A 24,009-nucleotide genomic window follows, 5' to 3' on the forward strand; every position below is an offset into this window, starting at 1 on the left:
GGAAAATATTTAACTGGTATCAACATGTTATTCAGATAAAAACGTAATGTATTGAGCTGAGCATAAGTTATTCTCAACAGAAAACCAAGAAAGTTCCATAAGTTATTTTCAACACAAACACCACATGCTTATTTTTTAACTAAGTCTTTAGCTGAACAGTCTCATTCTCTCCTCTAAATAGATGTGTTGAATGTTGTGGTTGTAATAAACAATCGACAATTCACAGTTGACTCCCCAATCAACACAGTTCATCATCTGTCACAAGATAAAATAAAGGATTGGTATGTAAGGGTTCAGGAAACTGACGGTGCTGGATGAGGTTTTCTGTGAACACTGATCTAAAGTCAGTGCTGCAACTACCCCCAAAGGTTAAGGTACATATTCAGGGAATATGAGCAGTTCCTAGATCAGTGTTTAAGACAGTTGAGCATGTATACCAGCATATATAACTGAACAGATGACTTATTATGACATTGATCTCTGATTTGCGATGTTTTCGAATGGCTTCTCACTGTTACTAGCTGTTACTATTTTTACTCAGTTTTAAATCCCGGAAAAGGCTTCTGAAACGCTGAAAAGCTGGAGACCAATGGGTGAACCCGGGATAGGAGGTCCTAGTGCGCGAAGCAATCAGAACGCGCCAAAGGCGTGGCTTTAGCGGCATGGATTGCCTGCGTCATATTGAAGCTATCCAATCCGAAACTTCAGATGTTATACACCGCCAAGATTGGTTTTCATACTAGGACGGTGGAAGGTAACAGCTGAACACGAATCTCGAGCTAACGGCTAGCAAAGGCAATAGACTTGGGTGTTTATTGATTGAAAGGGGGGAATTTATACATTTGACATTCGAAAGGGATATTTGTCTATCTAGCGATCTCTCCAAAAGATAGGCTATCTGCTTTGTAACTTGGAGGTAACTTGTTATGTTAGCAAGTTAGCTAACCACTTGCTACTGCTAACTAGTGCGTTGACCGCGTTGGCTAGCCAGTTTGCTAACGTTGGCTAATTTACCCAACCGGCTAGAATTGCAAGACTGGTACACCTAACTATCCATTATAGTTATCAAGCCCACCAGCTGACCATCAAAATATGAATCGCGTTATTGTAGTTAGCCAGTCATAGCTAATATAACTTAGTTACTTTCTCTTGCGCGTTAGTGTCAAGTTGTTTTTATGAAATATTTCGTTGTCATTGATGGTTGCAGATTTATTCCTACAATATAACGTTGGTAGGCAAAGTTTTGTCCTAGCTTGCTAGCTAACGGTAATCTTCTAGTCTTTGCCTACCGACCAATTACTACACGTACGATAGCTAGATTATAGCTAGCAAACTAGACCATTTCGTTATTTTTTTTTTACCATTTACGCCCGAGGCATCCGAGCGCTATTAATGTAATTCATAGTTATTAGCTCGGTGGCTAGCGATGTTACTTGGAAAAGCATCCATTTTGAGATTGAGACATGATGGACCAGAAAGCTGCCTAACTAATTCGTTAAGGTCAAACTATGCATGTAGGCATACCTCAGGCGTGGAGTGTTGAATTGCTTAGAAGCTTAAATTCATTATTTCAGAATCAAGATAATTTGACGTATAGTTTTGTTTCCTGTTTGGCGATAGGGATTTAGACCTCTTCCTCTGTCCTCGATGCCAACAAAACAGCCGTCGAAGAAGCAGACGAAAAGAGTGCACTCGTAAGTGCATATCAAATGAAACCCTTAAATTGTTTGGTAATTCCTTATTGCAAATGCATGTGTTGGCTTTTATTATTATAATGCACGCATGATATATTTGAATCCGTTTTCTTATAGTTACACAATCTCAATTGCATTTGGAATAGTCTCAAAATGTGCCTCTAAACTAGCTGGCCTGTAATATCACTAACGCTAACGTTAGGTGGGTAGCTTGCTAGCTAGTTAGCATCAGTTTGCCCCTTGAGTTAGCTGTCGCAGAGTGCTGGATAGAAACAAATTCCCATGTAAAAAGTAAATAGCCAGCCAGACAACGTGCATTGTTGTAGCTGGCTAGCAATTTCTGCTCTGCCTCGTAAACTTCGTGGGGAATCTCGGGTCTAGGACGTGGTCAACAACACCTACTAGGCCTTACAGTTTGCATGATAAAAGTTATGGTAAGATATCAGAAATATAAAAATGAGGACGTTTGATAGATATCACAGATGATCGAACTCATCACTTTGAAATATGCAATCGAAATTGCTTTCCAAAGACAATTTAGTCGGCTAGCAATGTTTTTGTTCAGGCTATAGCGATGTAGCCAGCTAGTGCTTTTGTGCAATATATTGCTTGCATACTAGCGGCCTTGATTTTTGATCGATAATGCAATCTGCTGCCTACCTTTGCAAACATTTCATGTACAATATGCAGTTCGTATACATGTGCAATAGTACACCTGTGTGACATTCTCATGACACCCGAGGCCTAACCAACTCGGGAGGGGAGGAATTTCCTGGGTAATGTTTTATTTATGCTCATGTATGTTGATCATTTTTTGCTCAATTGCTCCCCATACCAAAGTCGTCCTGCTTTGTCCAATGCATTCTTGGAATTATTCAGGTTAAAGCCAACTTTAAATGGGTAGTTTCCACAGTGTACTTTTATGCACGGACAGCTAAAAATCCAGCTCTCGTCATTGCATTACACACACCCCTGCTGTATCATGGTTGTTCTGTTTCAGGGAACTTGTTGGTGACATCAGAGCTTCCCTTTCTTCAGACAGAGCCTTACTTTGTTCCGACAGGATGATGGCCAAAGATGTGAGTCTGATCAGAGACAACCAGATGCAGTATTCTTCCACCTTGGTCCTGGGGGACTTAGACATTTGAGAGATTCAATAGAGACCAGCTGTTGAAATTTTACTGGAGTAGATGTTGATGGTGTCTTCCCCACAGGTTGGTCTGATGGAAACCAATGGAGAACTGAAGGTTTTTATTGACCAGAATCTGAGTCCTAGTAAAGGTGAGCAAAGCACAGTGTTGTGCTCCAGAATACAGATCCATGTCATTCAAACCTTGTCTATGTCCGGTATATGTCCTCAAATCAACAGCAGGGGGCAATAAGACTACACAGGAGTTTCTCATTTTACTCCCCTCCCAACTTCTGCTCGTCTTATTACTGGTTTCCATATCAGGCAGTGCAGGTGTTCTAAATATCTGTGTACCTGCAAATAAATGTTTTCCCTTACTTGGGCCAGTAAGTTTGCATCCCATAGGGCCTCCTGCCTGTTCTCTGTTACCATCTACCTGGGGGAAATGGATATGAAGAGAGGCAGCCATTTTGTTGACAGTGGTTCCAGATTACCCTTTTGACCCTAGTGTTTACTCTGCTCCTTCCTAGGTGTCTTGTCTCTGGTTGCTGTCCATCCTGCATCTGTCCCTGTGGCCAAACAACTACTGCCCAAAACACTGGGGCTCTCCAATGTCAACATTGCTCCACACATGGTGAGTGTGTCTGTCTACCTTCACTATTTACCTGAATGGACAGAAATATACTGCAATACAGCAGGGGGGGGGCAGGGTAGCCTAGTGGATAGAGCGTTGGACTAGTAACCGGAAGGTTGCAAGTTCAAACCCCCGAGCTGACGAGGTACAAATCTGTCGTTCTGCCCCTGAACAGGCAGTTAACTCACTGTTCCTAGGCCGTCATTGAAAATAAGAATGTGTTCTTAACTGACTTGCCTAGTTAAATAAAGGTTTAAACATTTAAAAAAATGCAAGCTCACCACTTGCGTACACTTGGCCAAAGCGCTTCACAGCTACAATCTATCAGTTTATAGACAAGCACACACATACTTCATGGTCTCTAAGCCCAAACCATTAGCCTTGTGAGGTGACCGGGGATGAGCTTAAGCTGATCAACCTCTGCAGTCAGCAGGATTACACACCATCCCATTACATACATGAGAATATATACATGGAGGGAATCGGTTTAGGTATCACCCGATGGCCGGCCAGCAGACAATGGAATAGATCACTTACCTGGCCTGCCTCCCGTACTTCACTTGAGCAGGAAGTTCTCTTCACCTCAGAGAAGACTCACTCCACCACAGGCACTTGGTATATTATGAGTCAGCGGAATAATGCTCTTTCCGTTTCTTATGGTCTCTTGGGAGATACACCCAACCATAAAACATTGATATACAAGCTGACACCGTGATATCCAGGGACACACTCCAACTCTCAGACATGATTTACAAAAGATGCATTTGTGTTTAGTCGGAGCGCACACTGGATGCTCGGGCCGAGGATTCAAGCGTTGTGGGCTTACAACGGCAGTCAAGCATCCAATTCAATGGGTGTTGAGCACTTGTAAATTCATCAGTTATTCTGCGCTCTGGTACTCAGAGGAGAGTGCTCTGAAATCAGAGTAGATAGTCGGAGCGAATTTACGAATGCACCCGAATGTCCATTGAGAAAGCCCAACGACTATACCACTTAGTTAAGCTAAGAATGACGGGAATAATAGTCAATTATTGTTGTGTAGTTAATTAGTTAGCATATAGTTAATATACTGGCAAGTTTGATGTATTAGTAGGCCAACTAACTTTAGGTAGCTAGCTAACATACCGGTAGATACTTCTGTAGTTCATAAGGATAGCTCTAAAATTGTCAGACATAACATGTAAGTTAACCCATTTGAAAAGTCATTACTTTAATACATTGCTTAACATTTGTCGTAATTAGTTAAAGCAATGAATTTGTTTCTGCCCTCGTTGGACTTCGGCTGCATATATTCTTCAAATCTGAAAATGTTGTGAAGCCACACCCATTTCCAGAATTGCATTCTGGGCCCTAAAAGCACTGAAATAGTGTCCAGTGCTTGTACACTTCGTATTTTGGCGAATGTGATACGACATCCGGGAACTTTTGGCACACTAACTGTATCCATACTATCACCAATAAGCATACTATATACTCAATTTACATCGCAAATAGTATAGTTAGTGCAGTTAGTATGAGTATTTGAACACAGCTCAAGTGTTCTCTTTTTAAGTGTGAGTTTGACAGTTTTTTTTCCCTGTCCTGCTAAGCATTCAAAATGTAACGAGTACTTTTGGTTTTCAGGGAAAATGTATGGAGTACAAAGTACAATATTTTCATTGAGTATGTATTGAAGTAGAAGTTGTCAGAAATATAAATAGTTAATTACAGATACTCCAAAAAATGACTTGAGTAGTAGTTTGAAGTATTTTTACTGAAATACTTTACACTGCTGTTTGTGAGGGGCCGCAGTGGCTCGCCGGTCTGCGTACCCACATCCTCCCCATCTTGACAGCGGAGAGAACAAATTTAAGTGTACGTTCATTTCTGGCAATGCTACACATTTTGGCATCAGGTGGAGAGAAATGTTTGAATATGTTATCAGTGTGAGCAACAAAATCAATTGGGCTAAACCACAGGTATCTAACTGCTTCCATGGAGGGCTGAGTGTCTTCAGGTTTTAGCTCCTCCCCTTGTACTTGATTGATGAATTTAAGATGACTGATTAGTAAGGAATTCAAAGGAAAAAATGACAACCTTCAGACACTTGGTCCTCCGTGGAATGAGTTTGACATCCCTGGTCTAAGCTAACGCATTTCACATCATGATTAGGGCTGTGACGGTCATGACTTTTTGGATAACGGTTATTGGCCAGCCAAATGACAGTGATCACTGTAATGACCATTCAAATGAGAAAATATATGACATTAAAACACATTTTCTCCTTCAGCTCCTGACAGCATGTGCTGCAATAGAAATAGATTGAAAGAACAGGTGTCCCCATTAGTCATTATTTTTAAACGGTTAAGGTTTTTATTTTCATCAAATCAAATGTTATTGCGAGTGTAGCGAAATGCTTGTTCTTCTAGTTCCGACAGTCTAGCAATATCTAACAAGTAATCAAACAATTTCACAACTACCTAATACACACATCTAAGTAAAGGAATGGAATAGGAATATACAGTGCCTTGCGAAAGTATTCGGCCCCCTTGAACTTTGCGACCTTTTGCCACATTTCAGGCTTCAAACGTAAAGATGTAAAACTGTATTTTTTCGTGAAGAATCAGCAAGTGGGACACAATCATGAAGTAGAACGACATTTATTGGATATTTCAAACTTTTTTAACAAATCAAAAACTGAAAAATTGGGCGTGCAAAATTATTCAGCCCCTTTACTTTCAGTGCAGCAAACTCTCTCCAGAAGTTCAGTGAGGATCTCTGAATGATCCAATGTTGACCTAAATGACTAATGATGATAAATACAATCCACCTGTGTGTAATCAAGTCTCCGTATAAATGCACCTGCACTGTGATAGTCTCAGAGGTCCTTTAAAAGCGCAGAGAGCATCATGAAGAACAAGGAACACACCAGGCAGGTCCGAGATACTGTTGTGAAGAAGTTTAAAGCCGGATTTGGATGCAAAAAGATTTCCCAAGCTTTAAACATCCCAAGGAGCACTGTGCAAGCGATAATATTGAAATGGAAGGGGTATCAGACCACTGCAAATCTACCAAGACCTGGCCGTCCCTCTAAACTTTCAGCTCATACAAGGAGAAGACTGATCAGAGATGCAGCCAAGAGGCCCATGATCACTCTGGATGAACTGCAGAGATCTACAGCTGAGGTGGGAGACTGTCCATAGGACAACAATCAGTCGTATATTGCACAAATCTGGCCTTTATGGAAGAGTGGCAAGAAGAAAGCCATTTCTTAAAGATATCCATAAAAAGTGTAGTTTAAAGTTTGCCACAAGCCACCTGGGAGACACACCAAACATGTGGAAGAAGGTGCTCTGGTCAGATGAAACCAAAATTGAACTTTTTGGCAACAATGCAAAACGTTATGTTTGGCGTAAAAGCAACACAGCTCATCACCCTGAACACACCATCCCCACTGTCAAACATGGTGGTGGCAGCATCATGGTTTGGGCCTGCTTTTCTTCAGCAGGGACAGGGAAGATGGTTAAAATTGATGGGAAGATGGATGGAGCCAAATACAGGACCATTCTGGACCAACCTGATGGAGTCTGCAAAAGACCTGAGACTGGGACGGAGATTTGTCTTCCAACAAGACAATGATCCAAAACATAAAGCAAAATCTACAATGGAATGGTTCAAAAATAAACATATCCAGGTGTTAGAATGGCCAAGTCAAATTCCAGACCTGAATCCAATTGAGAATCTGTGGAAAGAACTGAAAACTGCTGTTCACAAATGCTCTCCATCCAACCTCACTGAGCTCGAGCTGTTTTGCAAGGAGGAATGGGAAAAATTTCAGTCTCTCGATGTGCAAAACTGATAGAGACATACCCCAAGCGACTTACAGCTGTAATCGCAGCAAAAGGTGGCGCTACAAAGTATTAACTTAAGGGGGCTGAATAATCTTGCACGCCCAATTTTTCCGTTTTTGATTTGTTAAAAAAGTTTGAAATATCCAATAAATGTCGTTCCACTTCATGATTGTGTCCCACTTGTTGTTGATTCTTCACTAAAAAATACAGTTTTATATCTTTGTTTGAAGCCTGAAATGTGGCAAAAGGTCGCAAAGTTCAAGGGGGCCGAATACTTTCGCAAGGCACTGTATACATATAAATATGTGGATGCAAATGAGCAGCGTAGGCAAGATGCAATAGACAGTATATACTATGAGATGAGTAATGCAAGATTTGAACACATTATTAAAGTGACTAGTGATCCATTTATTTAAGTGGCCAATGATTTCAATGTGTCCTCACTGTTAGTGATGGCTGTTTAACAGTCTGGTGGCCTTGAGATGGAAGCTATTTTTCAGTCTCTTGGTGCCAGCTTTGATGCACCTGTACTGACCTCGCCTTCTGGATGGTAGCGGGGTGAACAGGCAGTGGCTCGGGTGGTTGTTGTCCTTGATGATCTTTTTGGCCTTCCTGTGACATCGGGTGCTGTTGGTGTCCTGGAGGGCAGGTGGTTTGCCTCCGGTGCTGTGCAGACCCGCACCACCCTCTGGAGAGCCCTGCGGTTGTGGGCAGTGCAGTTGGCGTACCAGGCATGCTTTTAATTGTGCATCTGTTCAAATGTGTAAGGGTTTTAGGTGACAAGCCGAATGAAGATCTTCATCTAGTTACACTGTTATAGAGTAACTGTGCCAGCCCTAATCACAATGTCGTCACCGTTGACGATGGCTGTCAATCATCGTTGATAGATAATGCAATCGTATTGTCGCCCAACCCTACACTAACCTTTTCAATGATGTATGACTATGATGGTCTGTTCATATTGATGTGTGTTGTAGGTGTATGTACATTATTTTTTACAGCTTGCTGCAAAGCAAATTACTCTTTTGAATTATAAAGCTTCTAGTACTCTAAAACTGAATTGGTTGAGCCCCCCTCCCCCTGTAGGTTATTGGTACGCCCCAGAGGCCCAGTGTTTCCAGTGCCATACTGGTGAACAGCCCTCACACACCCAGCTCCCAGTTCCTCACACAGAGCCAGCCGGCCGACGCGTCGCCTTGGTCATCGGGGTGAGTTTAGTTGATTTATTCTGTGTGATATGCCAGTGTAGTCTAGAAGTATATAGCTGTGTTTAACCACCTTTGTCCACAGGAAGCGTGGTAAGAAGGGGGAGAAGAATGGCAAGGGCTTGAGGCATTTCTCCATGAAGGTGTGTGAGAAGGTGCAAAAGAAGGGTGTCACCTCGTACAATGAGGTGGCAGACGAGCTGGTGGCGGAGTTCAGCGCTGCAGACAACCACATCTCCCCCAATGACTCTGTGAGTTTTGCAGCTGTATGCACAATGCACAGGGCTCTTCCTCAAAACAGCCTGGGGAAGTCTTTGACTTCACTTTCTCTGAGACATAATTCTCTGTGACATCAGACATTGTCTGAATTCCTAATTATGCCATCACACTGTCAGACAGAATTCTTCGTTGTTGCATCACTCTTAAAACTCCTCTGACAGAACTCCTCGTTATGACATCACTCTCTGACAACCATCACGTTTTTCAGCCTTACTCTTAGACAAAACAAATCTCTATATGACATCACAATTTCAGACACAACAAACCTACTTAGGAAATGAAGTGATGACATGGAGGTCTTCCTCGAGCCTAATTTATGTCCACTACTTTTGCTTTTGGTGTTCGGACTTCAAACATCAGCTGGCATCCTCAGTGTTCCGCTTCATCCACCTTGTAAAGTCCGAAAGAGATTTCGGAGTGCGGACTGAAGCGGATGTTTTCGCTCATGCTAAAACGGAAGTAGTAAATTAGGCTTTAGCACACTGGTTTCATTATGACAAATCCACATGATCATTATGACACCAAACCCAATGGAAGCGCTCTGCACACCCAGGAGTCAGAGATTAACCCCTTCCCCCTCTCCTTGTAGCATGTGTATGACCAGAAGAACATCCGTAGGCGTGTGTACGACGCGCTCAATGTGCTTATGGCCATGAACATAATCTCTAAAGAGAAGAAAGAGATAAAGTGGATTGGTCTGCCCACCAACTCGGCCCAGGAATGCCAGAACCTAGAGGTGAGTCTAATATATACACTGAACAAAAATATAAACTAAACATGTAAAGTGTTGGTCCCATAATTCACCAGCTGAAATAAAATATCCCCCAAATTTTCCATACACACAAAAAGTTTATTTCTCTCAAATGTTGTGCACAAATTGTACATCCCTGTTGGTGAGTATTTCTTATTTGCCCAAATAATCCATCTACCTGATAGTTGTTGCAAATGAAGAAACTAATTAAACCGTATGATCATTACACAGGTGCACCTTGTGTTGGGGACAATGAAAGCCAACTCTTAAATGTGCAGTTGTCACACAACACAATGTCACAGAGGTCTCAAGTTTTGAGAGACTGTGCATTTGGCATGCTGACTGCAGGAATATGCAGAGCTGTTGCCAGATAATTGAATGTTTGTTTCTCTACAATAAGCCTCAAGTTGTTTTAGAGAATTTGGCAGTACGACCAACTGGCCTTACAACCACAGACCACGTGAATGGCGTTGTGTGGGAGAGCTGTTTGCTGATGTCAACGTTATGAACAGAGTGCCCCATGGTGGCGGTGAGGTTATAGTTTAAGCAACGGACAACAAATGCAATTGCATTTTATCGATGGTAATTTGAATGCACAAAGATACAGTGACGAGATCCTGAGGCCAATTTTCCTGCCATTCATCTGCCACCATCACCTCATGTTTCAGCATGATAATGCACAGCTCCATGTCGCAAAGATCTGAACTTAATTTCTGGAAGCTGAAAATGTTCCAGTTCTTCTATGGCCTGCATACTCACCAGACATGTCACCCGTTGAGCATGTTTGGAATGCTCTGGATTGACTTGAACGACAGCGTGTTCCAGTTCCCGTCAATATCCAACAGCTTTGCACAGCCATTGAAGCGGGACAACATTTTACAGGCCACACTCAGCAGCCTGATCAACTGTATGCGAAGGATGTGTCATGCTGCATGAGGCAAATGGTGGTCACACCAGATAGATACTAACTGGTTTTCTGATCCACTTCCCTACCTTTTTATTAATTGACCAAAAGATGCATATCTGTATTCCTAGTCATGTGGAATCCATAGATTAGGGTCTAATTTATTTAAGTGGATTGATTTCCTTATGAACTGTAACTCAGTAAAATCTTTTTTAATTGCATGTTGCTTTTTTATTTTTGTTCAGTGTATATGCACAGTGCATTCAGAAAGTATTCAGACCCGTTAACTTTTTCCACATTTTGTGACATAACAGCCTTATTTACAATGAATGCCTATCGGGGAACGGTGAGTTAACTGCCTTGTTCTGGACAGAACAACAGATTATTTAATTGTCAGCTCTGGGATTCAATCCAGCAACATTTCAGTTACTGGCCCAACGCTCTAACCACTAGGCAACCTCCCACCCCTCTTCTTGGGTTTGATGCAACAAGCTTGGCAAACCTGTATTTAGGTAGTTTATCCAGTTCTCTGCAGATCCTCTCAAGCTCTGTCGGGTTGGATGGGGAAGACTCGATGCTGTAACTCAATACTGTAGTCGCTGCCAAATGTGCTAAAACAAAATACTGAGTAAAGGGTCTGAATACTTATGCAAATGTAATATTTCAGCTAATTCTTTTAATAGAAATTTGCAAAAATGTCTAAACCAGTTTTTTTTTCATTGTCATTATGCGGTATTGTGTGTAGATTGAGGAGAGAGAAAAAAAATTTTTTTAATCAATATTAGAATATGGCTGTTACGTAACAAATGTGGAATAAGTCAAGGGGTCTGAGTACTTTCCGAAGCCACTGTGTATATACACACACCTGGTACACCATGAACTCTCTTCTCCCTCACCCCCTCTTTTCTAATACGCTCTCACACCCTGGCTGTGTTCTGCTCTTCTGTAGGTGGAGAGACAAAGGCGACTGGAGAGAATCAAGCAGAAGCAGTCACAACTCCAAGAGCTTATATTACAGGTGATCAGCTTCCCTCCTATTACAGGACTAGCTTGCCTCCTGTTACAGGACTAGCTTGCCTCCTGTTACAGGACTAGCTTGCCTCCTGTTACAGGACTAGCTTGCCTCTGTAGCAGTTGCTACATACCTTTTTTTAGACTTAAATTAATATGTACCCATTGATTCTTTAAGACTAACTTAGGAATGCCCCAATAGCTTAGCTGAACTGCCGTACCCCATCAGAATCCAAAATATAAGCCTGTTTTATTGATAAAAAAAACTATAATTTTGATATCATGTCCATGCATCCATAGCTTTGTCTGAATTTGAGTTATATTTCTCGAGCCCCATCCCTCAGCTTTCTACCGAAACAACAGTGGTGGTGACAATGCTTTATTGTTTCAACTGTCGATTGGCACTTTAACATTGTTCTAATGTTCTATCCATGATCCTCTCCTGCAGCAAATAGCCTTTAAGAACCTGGTGCAGCGGAACCGACAGACGGAACAGCAGACCAACAGACCTCCACCCCCCAACTCTCTCATCCACCTCCCCTTCATCATTGTCAACACTAGCAAGAAGACTGTCATCGACTGCAGCATCTCCAACGACAAGTGAGTGACTAATATTTGAGTGTCTGTGTAAATTGATCATCAACTTAATTCATGTAGACATTTTTATTTTGTCCCACAGAATTTTCACCAAATAGATTTTCATGTAAATGGACCATTTAAAATGTAAATTTATCAGGCTCTTATCCAGTGTGACTGGAGGACGGGAGCAATTAGCGTTAAGTGCCTTACTCAAAGGCACATTGACAGATTTTTTTACCTAGTCAGCTCAGGGATACGAACCAACTACCTTTCGGTTACTGTGCCAATGCTCCTAAACGCTAGGCTACCTGCCGCCCCCCCAATAAAGTATCGTATTGAGGCAATGGCAACACCCTGCTCAAGTTTTTCCAGGATTGAATGTTTTCATTCATGTTCTAACCATGCCATTATATTCACCTCTTTACTTTCATTCTCTTCAGGTTTGAGTACCTGTTCAACTTTGACAGCATGTTTGAGATCCACGACGACATTGAGGTGCTGAAGCGTATGGGCATGGCCTGTGGCCTGGAGGTGGGCAAGTGTTCCCCGGAGGACCTGAAGGTGGCACGTAGCCTGGTGCCCAAAGCCCTGGAGCCCTACGTCACAGGTCAGAGACCATAGGGGTCAGGGTTCATAGTGCATGCTTAAATTTCAGCCATAGGTCAAGTCATTGAGCTACACATGATCCTTATCAAAGTGAGGTTAATTGGGCATGAAATACTCAAACATGTTGCTAATTCGGTGTAGATTGGTCCTGTTTGGTTTTCTCTAAGGTATATATGTGAACTAATGTCTCAAACAGAGATGGCCCAGGGCCCCATCAGTAACGTCTACATCACTGGAGGATCCTCCACCAACGGGGGGCGCCATCACGGCCAGGGCAGGTGAGTCTCTCTCCTCTACTGTTGCCCTAGTCAGGGTGTTTTATAGCACGCTCACATAGAGGGAGAGGAAGAGTTACCATATTTCTATCTCTCTCTCTCTCTGTAGTGACAGTGGTGCAGATGGTACCCTGGCCTCCAGCTCTAATGACTCTCACTACAGCGGCTCCCGTGTTGAGACCCCTGTGTCGTACATGGGGGATGATGACGAGGAGGATGACTATGATGAGAATGACGATGAAGATTAACCTCCTGCAACTCCACGCATTTCTCATCTCCAACGTGCAGTCTGTCTCTGCATCTCTCTGTATCGCTTTCTCTCAAGGGCGTTGAAGAATGTTTGAGTATGGAGGCTGTTCAACCCTCTTCTCAGAGCGGGGTCCTGAATCACATGATAGCCAATGGCTCTCTGGGAAGTGTAGTTTATGGCTTTGGCACTGCTGCGTCCTTTCTGTGTATTATCACCCTCTTCTTGGCAAGCCATCCCACCCGAGAATAAAGCTACAACAAAAAATCTTCCAGCCAACTCATTGCTGTTGGAGAATGTATAGTGTTCCTTGTGTGTGAAATAGTTATCTTTATTATGTTTTGATTACGTTGGAGAGACTCAATGGTGAACCACTGTTTCAAGATGGCTGCCAGTGTAACTGCACCAGACCGCTGGCTCAGAGGACATTCACTGGATCCAAAATGGCTGATTTAGTTGCCACAACGCCCTAAGAATGATTGAGACTGCCCTTTTGAAAGTGTGGACACTATTTTGTTACACCTCCCCTGCTATTTGTGGCATTGATTTCAAGCAGAGCAATTGTATCTGTTCCCCACAGTTCTGTAGGCAGCTGCTTTTCTGGTCCTTGTTTTTGGAGCGTTTTAGCAGCGACTCAATCCCTCAGACCCTGTCACACCGTGGTAGTGTTTACAAATGACTGGCACCAGCGAAGAAAATAACTCCTACCCACGCTAACTATAGGACAATGTTAGGCTTTGTTTGTGAAATGTAAATGGATCCTGTGAAGATTGTAGTTTATAGCATCCTTTACAGGTCAGTGGCGGAAGGAAGGCCTGGACATGATCCATGTATCAAATATGTGGGTTGTGTAGGTCTCTATGGACTCACTTCGAAGATCTCCTTTTTCAAACTGAACAACCCATGTACTGATTCTTCCAAAATACCTTTTCTGTAATCTAATATAAGTTTGAAAATTAAATATAGAGAATGTTTTAACAAGTTGACTTCAGCGAGTGTTATGTGCGGTTTTATAACTTCTAATCTGAAAAGCAGTTGGGTGGTATTTTCTCAATTGTCTTCAATAGCTGAACTAGGACAGTAAAACCTCAAATGTGTCAAACCTATTAAATCCAATGGGAAATCTGTGTTCATTAACTTGCAGTTTAATTGACTGCGTTATGATAATGGTGCCCAGGGTGACTATCCTGAGCTAAATGGCAAGTGTCTTCACTGACATTTTCAACCTCTCCTTGTCCTGGTCTGTAATACCAACATGTTTTAAGCAGACCACCATAGTGCCTGTGCCCAAGAACACGAAGGTAACCTGCCTAAATGACTACCGACCCGTAGGACTCATGTCTTTAGCCATGAAGTGCTTTGAAAGGCTGGTCATGGCTCACATCAACATCCCTGAAACCCTAGACCCACTCCCAATTTGCATACTGCCCCAACAGATCCACAGATGATGCCATCTCTTGCACTCAACACTGCCCTTTCCCACCTGGACTAAAGTAACACCTATGTGAGAATCCTATTCATTAACTACAGCACAGCATTCAACACCATAGTGCCCTCCAAGCTCATCACTAAGCTAAGGACCCTGGGACTAAACACCTCCCTCTGCAGCTGGATCCTGGACTTCCAGACGGACCGCCCCCAGGTGGTAAGGGTAAGTAACAACACTTTCGCCACACTGATCTTCAACACGGGCCCCTCAGGGGTGCATGCTCAGTCACCTCCTGTACTCCATGTTCACTCATGACTGCACGACTCCAACACCATTAAGTTTGCAGTTGACACAACAGTGGTAGGCCTGATCACCGACAAGACAGCCTATAGGGAGGTCAGACCTGGCCGTGTGGTGCCAAAACAACCTTCCCTCAATGTGATCAAGACAAAGGAGATGATTGTGGACTACAGGAAAAAGAGGACCGAGCACGCCCCCATTCTCATCGACGGGGCTGCAGTGGAGCAGGTTGAGAGCTTGAAGTTCCTTGGTGTCCATATTACCAACAAACTAACATGGTCCAAGCACACCAAGACAGCCGTGAAGAGGGAACAACAACACCTATTCCCCCTCAGGAGACTGAAAAGATTTGGCATGGGTCCTCAGATCCTCAAAAGGTTCTACAGCTGCACCATCGAGAGCATCTGACTGGTTGCATCACTGCCTTGTCAATTGCTCCGCCTCCGACCGCTGAACACTACAGAGGGTAGTGAGTACGGCCCGGTACATCACTGGGGCCAAGCTTCCTGCCATCTAGGACCTCTACCAGGCAGTGTCAGAGGGTCCTAAAAATTGTCAGACTCCAGCCACCCTAGTCATAGACTGTTCTCTCTACTACCGCACGACAAGAGGTACCGGAGCTTCAAGTCTAGGTCCGAGAGGCTTCTAAACAGCTTTTACCCCCAAGCCATAAGACTCCTGAACACCTAATCAAATGGCTACCCAGACTATTTGCATTGTCCCCCCCCTCCCCCTTTTACACCACTGCTACTCTGTCATCTATGCATAGTCACTTTAATGACTTTACATGTACATATTACCTCAACTAACCCGTGCCCCACACGTTGACTCTGTACCAGTACCTCCCTGTATATAGTCTCGCTATTGTTATTTTACTGCTGCTCTTTAGTTACTGTAATTTCTTATTCTTAGACATATTTTTTTTTAATGGCATTGTTGGTTAGGGGCTCATAAGTAAGCATTTCACTGTAAGGTTTTATTTGGCGCATGTGAATAATACAATTTTATTTTATTTGAATGTGTGAGCGATATGATGGAAGAATTGAGGGCTAGAGGGAGCCATAACCGTGTTGCTTTCACCTGTCTGAACCTTTCATTTCCGAGGGCTAGGGGCCTTTCCGAAGGGTCCAGAGTTGTCCATTGTAGGCTGTGCATGTCCCCCCTATACTGTGCTGCACCACTGCTTCTTGTTCTTTAGATAACAGGTGCTACTCCAGCCACAGGGACTGAATACATTATTATCAGCTTGGGCTCACTCTCAGCCTGTGGTATTAGGGAGTTAGTGGATAAAGGCATTACTGTCTGAAGGGTGTTGAGTCAGGTGTGTGTGTGAGAGAGAGACCAATAAAGCGCTCAGCAAGTATGCCTTGGGACATGAGGAGGATCTTCTTGTGTCCTCTGTCCTGCTGAAGGCACTGATCTTTCTCCTTCCTATCGCTCCCTCTGTTCATCTTACCTTTCTCTAATCCTCCCTTTAACGGCTTCACTCCCTTTCTCTAACACCTTTTACTCTCACATTTGAACCTCTATCTCACTCTTCTCACCCTATCTCTCCTTCATCATGCTCTCTGAGTGCTGCAGGCAGCCCCTCTCCTTCCATTGCCATGGATTTGGGCAGCCTGACCACGGTGGTTGCCAACTCAACCTACATCAATGCCCGTGGCAGCTTCGATGGCTCAAACCTAGCGGCTTTGTCTGACCCACATCGGTGTGTGAGGGCATCCAGGAAACCCTGGACCTGGCCTTCTAGTCAGTCTGCGTGGAGCAGCCCATTGGCAAACGCCTCTTCCACGTGTTCCTTGAGGCTGCTCCCGAATCCATGGTCCTTGCCGCCTGTGGCTGGACATCGAGGAGTACCACTTATAGCAGAAGGCTCAGACCGGGCCCAGAAGGCGTTCAGTATCGTCCAGCGCTACCTGGAGGCTCTACTGTCCCTTTCTGACTCCAGAGACGGTGAACCAGGTGGAGGGCCTCTTTGCCCAAACACTGACCTCAGTACTGGGCTACCTCTAGGATACTCCCTCCACCTTTTTCCTGGAGAGCATGTTCCTGAAGAGGTTCCTTCAGTGGAGGGGGGGTTCAGAGATGTGTCTGCCTGTCAGATGAAGGCCACAGGGAATCTGTACGCCTGCATGAAGCTCAACAAGAAGAGGAAAGGCTATGAGGTGTGAGTGTCTTTAGTATGCCCCACCTGAACTGTAGTCTAGTCTCCTGATGTTTACTGTAGTTGTGGTCCCCAAACTTTTGAGTCAAGATCACTTATGCAAGTCAAAAAGCAAGCTGAGATCTACAGCGAAACTGTTTTTATTAGTTTGTTAAAAAAAATGTTATGTAAGAATGAGGTTTGTGCAGTAGCCCTAATACCATATCACAGCATATTGGCTATATGCCTGGCCTGACGATATTGTTCTTCTATACAGACCATATTTCAAAACTCGAGCTTTGATAACAAAATAGATCAGTTGGTGCAGCACTTGCGAGGCAAAGCTGAGCATAAATTGAAATTTTCAAATTTAATTTAGTTTTACTGGACTAATTGCGTCTGATGGTCATGGTGCGTTCAAGACAACTAGGAACTCCAGAAAAAAAAGAGTTAAAATCATGATGTTAGTGAACTTCAGGTCGAAGCTCTAGAAAGATGCCGGAGTTTCTGATTTGGATGACTCCTCAAAACTATTTCCCACAGTCGGATCTCATTTATTTCCGAGTTCCCAGTTGTCATTAACGCTCAGGAGTTGGAGATTTCCGAGTTTCCAGTTGTTTTGAACACGGCATTAGTCTCAACGGAGAGAGCAGCTGAGGTTACGCATCTCACAGGCCCTGCTCTCTCCTAGACTGACCAGAGAAAGGGGCCACAGTCTTCAACCTGATGGCGAAACTCAATTTGCACCGCATCTGCCTCAGGCACAAATTAATGTTGTTACTACGACCAGAGCAAGTGAAATACTCCTCGATATTAAAATAGACACGGCGAGCTGGTAATACTAATAAAAACGCATGGCTACTCATTCCTTGCAGTTGCAGGGCGAGTGGAAGTAGAGTGAAGTGCGTTTTGTAATAGTGTTGTATAGAACTTAGACATGAACTCACTCATAAAAACACAAGCTCTTTGCTGTATTTTTGACAGTCTCTCTTTGGTCATGGTTTTAAAACGTATTAAATCTCACGTAGGCTAGTATCAAACTTTGTTGTGGCCAGGGTCGTAGAAGCTGTAGGTACGGTGATTTACGCTGTCTGATTGGCCAGCGCAGTAGCCACAGTTCTCGTCCGTCAGGTAGGCTGAGTTCGTCTTTTCAGACACAAATGGGTCAAAATGGGAACACTGCTTCCCCTGTTCACAGGGCTTCCGAATCAAGAGCACCCACCAGCAACTCGGGGGGGGGGAGGGTCGCAAGCCTTTGTGCCTTTTATCATTGGCTTTTCTCCAGAAATGTTTGGTGATCGACTAGGAAGGAGTGCCTTGAAGGTTGTCCAGTCAATCGGTGACCACTGCTATAGTTGATGTGTGAGAGAGAAGATACAATCTAAAGGGGGAACTTAGTTCATTAGAGCACAGTATGCTTCTGTAGACTATTAATGCTAGATCAGAATAGGATTGTAAACACAATGACTAAAGACATGGAGGGTTGTGCTACAGTGTCTCTGCCTCTGTGACTGTTAGAACCCCCTTATCTGGAGTGGAAATGGTTATGTTCATGGAAGCAGTTTTGATGTAGGCTACACTACCTGTTCTCCAGTAAGTGATGAGGAGATAATGGTCTTAATCACTTTAGACTCTGTCTTGGCCCTCTGTATTATACATTATCATGTTTGACCCCTCTGCTTTAGGGGGCGATGGTGGAGAAGAGGATCCTTGTCAGGGTTCACAGTCACTTCATCGTGTTGCTGGCCTAGAATACTCTGTCTGGTTATGACCATCATGAATGGAGGTGACCTGAAGTAAACGCATGCACAAAGCACATACCCACACACACTGCAGGAACTATCCTATTTGTTGTTTCTTGTAATAGATCTGTAACATGTTTGTTATCGTACTGCCCCAGATATCACATCTATCTGATAGATGAGAACAACCCAGGGTTTGAGGAGCCCAGAACCTGTTTCTATTCTGCTCCGATCATCCAGGGCATGGAGCACCTCCACCAGAAGAGCATCCTCTACAGAGACCTCAAACCTGAGAACGTCCTCCTGGATAATGAAGCTACACACTGATACAGTTATGTACACACACACACACACACACACGTTGACGTGATGCTTTGTGATGCGATGTTGTCCTTAGGTAATGTGCGTTTCTCTGACCTGGGTCTGGTGGTTGAACTAAAAGTGGACCAGACAAAAAGCGAAGGCTATGCCGGAACTCTAGGTCAGTCTCACCTGCCCGACCTCATTATCTTACAATGGGGCTCACGTTTAGTGTCTCCAAGAAGCGCCACTCTGTCTCTTGTGACTGACCTTTGACCTCTGCCCCAAGGGTTTAATGGCCCCGGAGCTGCTGAAGGGGGATAAGTATGACACCTCAGTAGACTATTTCACCCCGAGGGTCACGCTGTTTGAGTTCATGGCCGCCAAGAACCCGTTGAGGGAACAAGGGTAGAAGGTAACCCACTCTATCCAGCCTCCCTTCCATGTCTTAACTCTTCAAACTGATGAGTGTGAAGGCTAATCCGTTTAATTCAGAGGTCTCCAATTCTGGTCATGTTGTAAAGCCACTGGAGTCTGAAGGCTTTTGTTCCATCTTGGCACTATCACACCTGTTTATCATTCTTCATTCATAGACCATGATTATTTGAGCCAGGTGTGTTAGTGCAGGGCTGGAACAAAATCCTGTACACCCAGTAGCTCTCTTGGTCCAGAGTTGGTCTATGACTTTGATGTAATGTCTTTAACCTGCAGTCGTCTTCTGGTCAGGTTGGAAGGAAGAGCTGAAGGAGCGTAATCATGACTGTGACGGTGGTCTACCCAGAGACATTGTGTGAACGGCAAGTCCATCTGCTCCGGGCTGCTGGAGAAACAGGTTGACCAGAGACTATGCTTCAAGAACGGCACCTGTGACGAGGTCAGGGCACACCCTATTGAAAACCTGTGTGGTGAGCTGAAGACGAGAGTCCACAAGCGAGGACCAAGGACTCTGAAGGATCTGAAGAGTTTCTGTATGGAGGAATGGTCTTAATTCTGTCTTATCTAACATTATAGGAGACTCAGAGCTGTTATTGTGGCAAAGGGAGGGTGCACAAAGTACTAAGTGCAGGGGTGCCAATAATTGTGACAAATTTTTTCATAAAATCATCATGAAATAATTATTTGATTTTCTTTGAAAATGTTTAACTCAAAGGATAGATTCATATGATATTTTAAGTGTAAGATCAAGCTGATAAACAACAATGACATTTTTCACAGCCATTTTTGTTCATATTTACCTAAGATGCCAATAATTAATGAGGGCACTGTATATAAAAATAAGTGTTTAGCTTCTTATTAAACTAGTCTGTTTTCATGTTTAGTGGAAGTGTTTGACCATTGTCGTATATGGAGGTGATACTGTCTTGTAAATATTTGACACTAACTTTATACAGTAACTTTTAATATATCTGTGGTGATGCCAATGCAGAAAGGAACACATTTTTCACACTGTATTGCAAAGCAAATTTTATTAACAAAACATTTGTCACTATCAAATATATGAAGAAAAAAAACCACTGGTAGATAAAATAGTTTTTTGAAAAGTCACATGGAGTTTCTGCATGATATATTGTAAATATAATGTAACTCACAGGAATGTCATTGAAACACAGAATCAGCTTTTGTTGTCTGTCTAATATGCTAATGAGGTGAATGTACCCATCCCGAGGATGACTTAGCACCACAGAATGGGCTCCAGGCAGTCCGTTCTCTGTAGTGAGCTATTGAGCTCCTGTTTCATCCACGGTGGAGAACAACCTCCATCTCTTTCTATTTCTCACCTCATTTCCTTGAGTCTAGCTCCTATCCTCCCTGGTCTCTCCATCCCTCTTTCTCCTTCATTTCTCACTATCCCCTCCACGTCTATCCTCTCTCCCTCCTTTCCTCCCTCTCACTCCCGTGCAGTGGCCTTATAGATCCTCACGTCCCCCTCCTTCAGCTCTGTCAGCAGCGTCGTACTAAAACAACTCTCAAAGCTCTCCTTGAACCTCAGGTCTGACTGAAACCTCACCTTATTGGCCCACAGGAGCGTGGTGCCACTTGCTGGTCTGCAGAAGTGGCGCATGGTCGCCAGCAGCTCCTCCAGGTAGTCGTGGTGATACACCACATCGGCTGCCAGAACATAGTCGTAGCGACAGGAAGTGCAGGGGAAGTCTCTCTCGAGGTCTTGACCCCAGGTGAGGGCCCTCACCTGGGGGGTGTAGCGGCAGCGGCTCTTGGAGTTACGAGAGAGGTTAAAGGTCAGGTTGGGAAGGATTTCGGGCAGGTCGGTGGCCGTTACCCAGGCTCCTGGAAAACAGGACACAAGGGAACAATCAGTCAGTCAATCAGTCAAATCAATCAGTCTATCAAACCATGTTACCAACTGACAGACTCACCCAGTAGACTGGCCAGTGGCCACTATACAGTTAGGCAGACTGACTAAGAGCCTGAAGGACAGACTCACCCAGTAGACTGGCCAGTGGCCACTATACAGTTAGGCAGACTGAGAGACTAAGAGACTGAAGGACAGACTCACCCAGTAGACTCGCCACAATAGACAGTAAGCCTGTGCCTGCCCCGATCTCCAGAACTGCTTTATCCAGGAGATTCACCTGCTGCCGGTTATTCTCCAGGAACTGACTTAGAGCTACCGCCTACACACACACAATCATCATCATCATCACTACAATCAACTATCGCACAATGATTGTTAGTAAATCCAGATCAGTCAATATGAATTAAGTGCACTGCCTTTACATTTTTCCTTGTAAAAATGGGTTTCTATCATCATATTCCACTGTCGGTGTGCATCTGTAGAACTCACCCCCGGCCAGATGAGGGCGCCGTAGGAGTCCAGAGACTCTCGGATGCAGATCTCATGACCAGCGATGAAGAAGGACTCTTTTCCCAGGGTGTAGTAAACACTGGGCTCCCAGACGTTCAGCCAGTCCAACGCCTCCCTGGCCATCTGCTTACAGTCAGACACCACTGTAGAGAACAGGACCACAATACAACCAGGAATTCTACACCACACTGGATGGCCAACATTTTAATAATCAATACTATAGTACACAGGGTCACAAAATAAGACTGACCATTACACACAACCACAGATTGAACAATGAGACAGATGTTTCACCGGATGTTTAAATCTGAAGCATCCGGGTGGCATTTCCACTCACCACCAAATTTGGTGATGAGAGGAAGCCAAGTGGCTGGCAGTGGGAGAAGAAATAGTCATCAGCAAAGTCCGTGCTAGTAGCAAAAGTGTGAGTCTTAGTTCGCATTTTCTTCTACACTAGATCACAGTCACCATTCCTTACTGTTAAGGTTAGGAAACCACTGCTTGCCTTCACCTGCTGTTCCATTTTCCACTGTCTCTTCTTCTTCCCTGTTCTCACCAGGCTCTCCATCTGTCCTTTCTTTCTTGGGAACCTCCTGGTCAGACTGTTTGGTTGTAGAGGAGGTCTCCATCGCCACCCTGTGCTTGGACTGGGCAATGGTGATTCCGCTGCTCCCCTATCTCCCCTGGGTCTGGTTGTCTGGGTTCTGGCCCAGAGAAATACTTATTTATAACCAACCGTCAGCAGCATGCCACTCCCGCTCTGAAAGGGAATACATCACCGACCTCCCTCAGCTCCATGCTCTTACAGTTTATCTTCTCCACACATACAATCACCAGACTTCACATCAAACCATTGTTCGCTAAGACGGTGTTTGTAAGTATCAGAATGGAGCATCATTAATACAAGTTAAGTTATAATGTAACAAGGCTTTTACAGACACGTTAATCTCCACATACTAATGTCCAGGAGGCTTGCAAATTCATAGATCATTAATCAAGCTGAATGAAATTGAACAGAATGCGTGAGATAAGATGGGATGATGTACGATATGTAATACAGACCTGTGTGAGGTGGTGGTCTCTTTCTCTGTCTTTGTGACTGACCTTCTGCATCCTGTGTTTATAGCTGGCCAGCATCCCTTTAAATATGTCCCCAAAACACGGAGCTATAATTACGGAAGGGAGGGAACGTCAGACTAAGCTAGTATGATAGAGTGACAGTCAGAGAGAACGGGAGACAGATATGCTGCCTAAAGCCAGACCCCCACTTTGACTAAAGCCCTCTCCACTCTTCACTGATCCCACTGACATGGAGCCAAGTGAAGTCACCATTTTCAGAGATGTTTATGTGTGTGTTCCACCGGAGGTTGATGGCACCTTAATTGGGGAGGACGTGCTCACGGTATTAGCCGGTGCAGAATCAGTGGAATGGGATCAAATACATGGATTACAGGTGTTTGATGCCATTCTATTTGTGCCGTTCCAGCCATTATTATGAGCCGTCCTCCCCTCAGCAGCCTCCACTGGTGTGTGTGTCCAGGTTAGAACCTTTGTGGAGGATGACTTTCTGCTAGTCTAAATGAAACAGCGGACTTGGCAACACAGTGCCCATACCAGGGAATGGCCTGGGCACTCTGGTTCGGGGGGCACATTGGGAACTGGTGTCCGATATCAGAGGGTCACTCTTCATGTATATGTTGAGACTTCGTTGTTCTCACCTGTGTGTGTATGTGTGTGTGTGCGTGCGTGCTTGCTTGCGTGTGCGTGTGGTTAGCTGTAATGAAATGAAATCCAGCAGTATCCTGTAACCCCCGTTCGGAATGTTTTAGAGCCTCTGCATTGCAATACCCTCCTCCACTGAGTTTGGAAAGCAGGGTTTGATCCTATATTGACCATCTGCAGCCCGTTGAAACCAGACTTATGAGAGTATGACAATAATATGAGAATTGGAGCAAGGGCACACTTAAGGCATGCCTGTCGTGGTTACTGCCTATGGCTCAGATTACACTATACACTTTGTGGAAGTCTTATGAAGTTAGTATACTGTGTGACATTAGTTTGTGGGGTCAAGTATCACTGACCCGGACTTGACCCCCTCTCCTCCCTGTCAGCACTGACCAGGGAATG

The 24,009-nt window shown here is 44.1% G+C and overlaps 3 protein-coding genes across 14 annotated transcripts; 2 read left to right on the top strand and 1 right to left on the bottom strand.

The window, feature by feature from the left end:
* Positions 1-683: 683 nt before the first annotated feature.
* On the top strand, positions 684-14,125 carry LOC112225344 (transcription factor Dp-1). 7 transcript variants are annotated; one of them, XM_024389236.2, is made up of 13 exons: positions 706-795; positions 1,621-1,694; positions 2,695-2,773; positions 2,909-2,975; positions 3,354-3,457; positions 8,374-8,495; positions 8,578-8,743; positions 9,361-9,507; positions 11,376-11,444; positions 11,886-12,037; positions 12,457-12,623; positions 12,819-12,900; positions 13,007-14,125. In XM_024389236.2, the coding sequence occupies exons 2-13, from the start codon at positions 1,648-1,650 to the stop codon at positions 13,143-13,145; spliced, it is 1,341 nt and encodes a 446-aa protein (XP_024245004.1). In that variant the 5' UTR covers positions 706-795; positions 1,621-1,647; the 3' UTR covers positions 13,146-14,125. The 7 variants fall into 7 exon arrangements, with proteins under 7 accessions (XP_024245008.1, XP_024245004.1, XP_024245005.1 ...); XM_024389237.2 differs by having other exon boundaries at positions 736-754; XM_024389239.2 differs by having other exon boundaries at positions 795-916.
* Positions 14,126-16,214: 2,089 nt separating this feature from the next.
* LOC112225350 lies at positions 16,215-20,603 on the top strand. Of its 5 annotated transcripts, none has more exons than XR_002949563.2 (4): positions 16,215-17,040; positions 18,702-18,802; positions 18,999-19,473; positions 19,785-20,603. XR_002949563.2 is itself a non-coding variant. In XM_024389259.2 (3 exons), exons 1-2 carry the CDS (start codon positions 16,478-16,480, stop codon positions 18,765-18,767), a joined length of 627 nt encoding a protein of 208 aa, XP_024245027.1. In that variant the 5' UTR covers positions 16,215-16,477; the 3' UTR covers positions 18,768-18,802; positions 18,917-20,603. The 5 variants fall into 5 exon arrangements, 3 of the variants coding, with proteins under 3 accessions (XP_024245027.1, XP_024245028.1, XP_024245026.1); XR_002949564.2 differs by having other exon boundaries at positions 18,999-19,239; positions 19,348-20,603; XM_024389259.2 differs by having other exon boundaries at positions 16,215-17,038; positions 18,917-20,603.
* A 61-nt stretch (positions 20,604-20,664) lies between these two features.
* Positions 20,665-23,009, bottom strand: mettl21cb (methyltransferase 21C, AARS1 lysine b). Of its 2 annotated transcripts, none has more exons than XM_024389256.2 (5): positions 22,945-23,009; positions 22,394-22,586; positions 21,862-22,025; positions 21,574-21,691; positions 20,665-21,344 (listed from the first exon to the last, which is right to left on the bottom strand). In XM_024389256.2, exons 2-5 carry the CDS (start codon positions 22,509-22,511, stop codon positions 20,947-20,949), a joined length of 798 nt encoding a protein of 265 aa, XP_024245024.1. In that variant the 5' UTR covers positions 22,512-22,586; positions 22,945-23,009; the 3' UTR covers positions 20,665-20,946. The 2 variants fall into 2 exon arrangements, with proteins under 2 accessions (XP_024245024.1, XP_024245023.1); XM_024389255.2 differs by having other exon boundaries at positions 22,394-22,642; positions 22,945-22,996.
* Between the last annotated feature and the right edge of the window lie 1,000 nt (positions 23,010-24,009).

Source organism: Oncorhynchus tshawytscha, linkage group LG26 (assembly GCF_018296145.1).
Source record: "Oncorhynchus tshawytscha isolate Ot180627B linkage group LG26, Otsh_v2.0, whole genome shotgun sequence".
NCBI classification, from domain to species: Eukaryota; Metazoa; Chordata; class Actinopteri; order Salmoniformes; family Salmonidae; genus Oncorhynchus; species Oncorhynchus tshawytscha.

What these genes read in the sequence shown, in the direction of transcription:
- LOC112225344 (XM_024389236.2), top strand. Translation starts at nt 1,648, where the DNA reads ATGCCAACAAAACAGCCGTCGAAGAAGCAGACGAAAAGAGTGCACTC. An exon ending in TCAACATTGCTCCACACATG is followed by an intron (nt 3,458 to 8,373) that starts GTGAGTGTGTCT and finishes CTCCCCCTGTAG; the next exon opens with GTTATTGGTACGCCCCAGAG. An exon ending in AGGAATGCCAGAACCTAGAG is followed by an intron (nt 9,508 to 11,375) that starts GTGAGTCTAATA and finishes GCTCTTCTGTAG; the next exon opens with GTGGAGAGACAAAGGCGACT.
- LOC112225350 (XM_024389258.2), top strand. Translation starts at nt 16,478, where the DNA reads ATGGATTTGGGCAGCCTGACCACGGTGGTTGCCAACTCAACCTACATC. An exon ending in AGAAGAGGAAAGGCTATGAG is followed by an intron (nt 17,039 to 18,701) that starts GTGTGAGTGTCT and finishes CCTCTGCTTTAG; the next exon opens with GGGGCGATGGTGGAGAAGAG.
- mettl21cb (XM_024389256.2), bottom strand. Translation starts at nt 22,511, where the DNA reads ATGGAGACCTCCTCTACAACCAAACAGTCTGACCAGGAGGTTCCCAAG. An exon ending in AGTGGAAAATGGAACAGCAG is followed by an intron (nt 22,026 to 22,393) that starts GTGAAGGCAAGC and finishes TGTTCTCTACAG; the next exon opens with TGGTGTCTGACTGTAAGCAG. An exon ending in TATTGTGGCGAGTCTACTGG is followed by an intron (nt 21,345 to 21,573) that starts GTGAGTCTGTCC and finishes CCTGTTTTCCAG; the next exon opens with GAGCCTGGGTAACGGCCACC.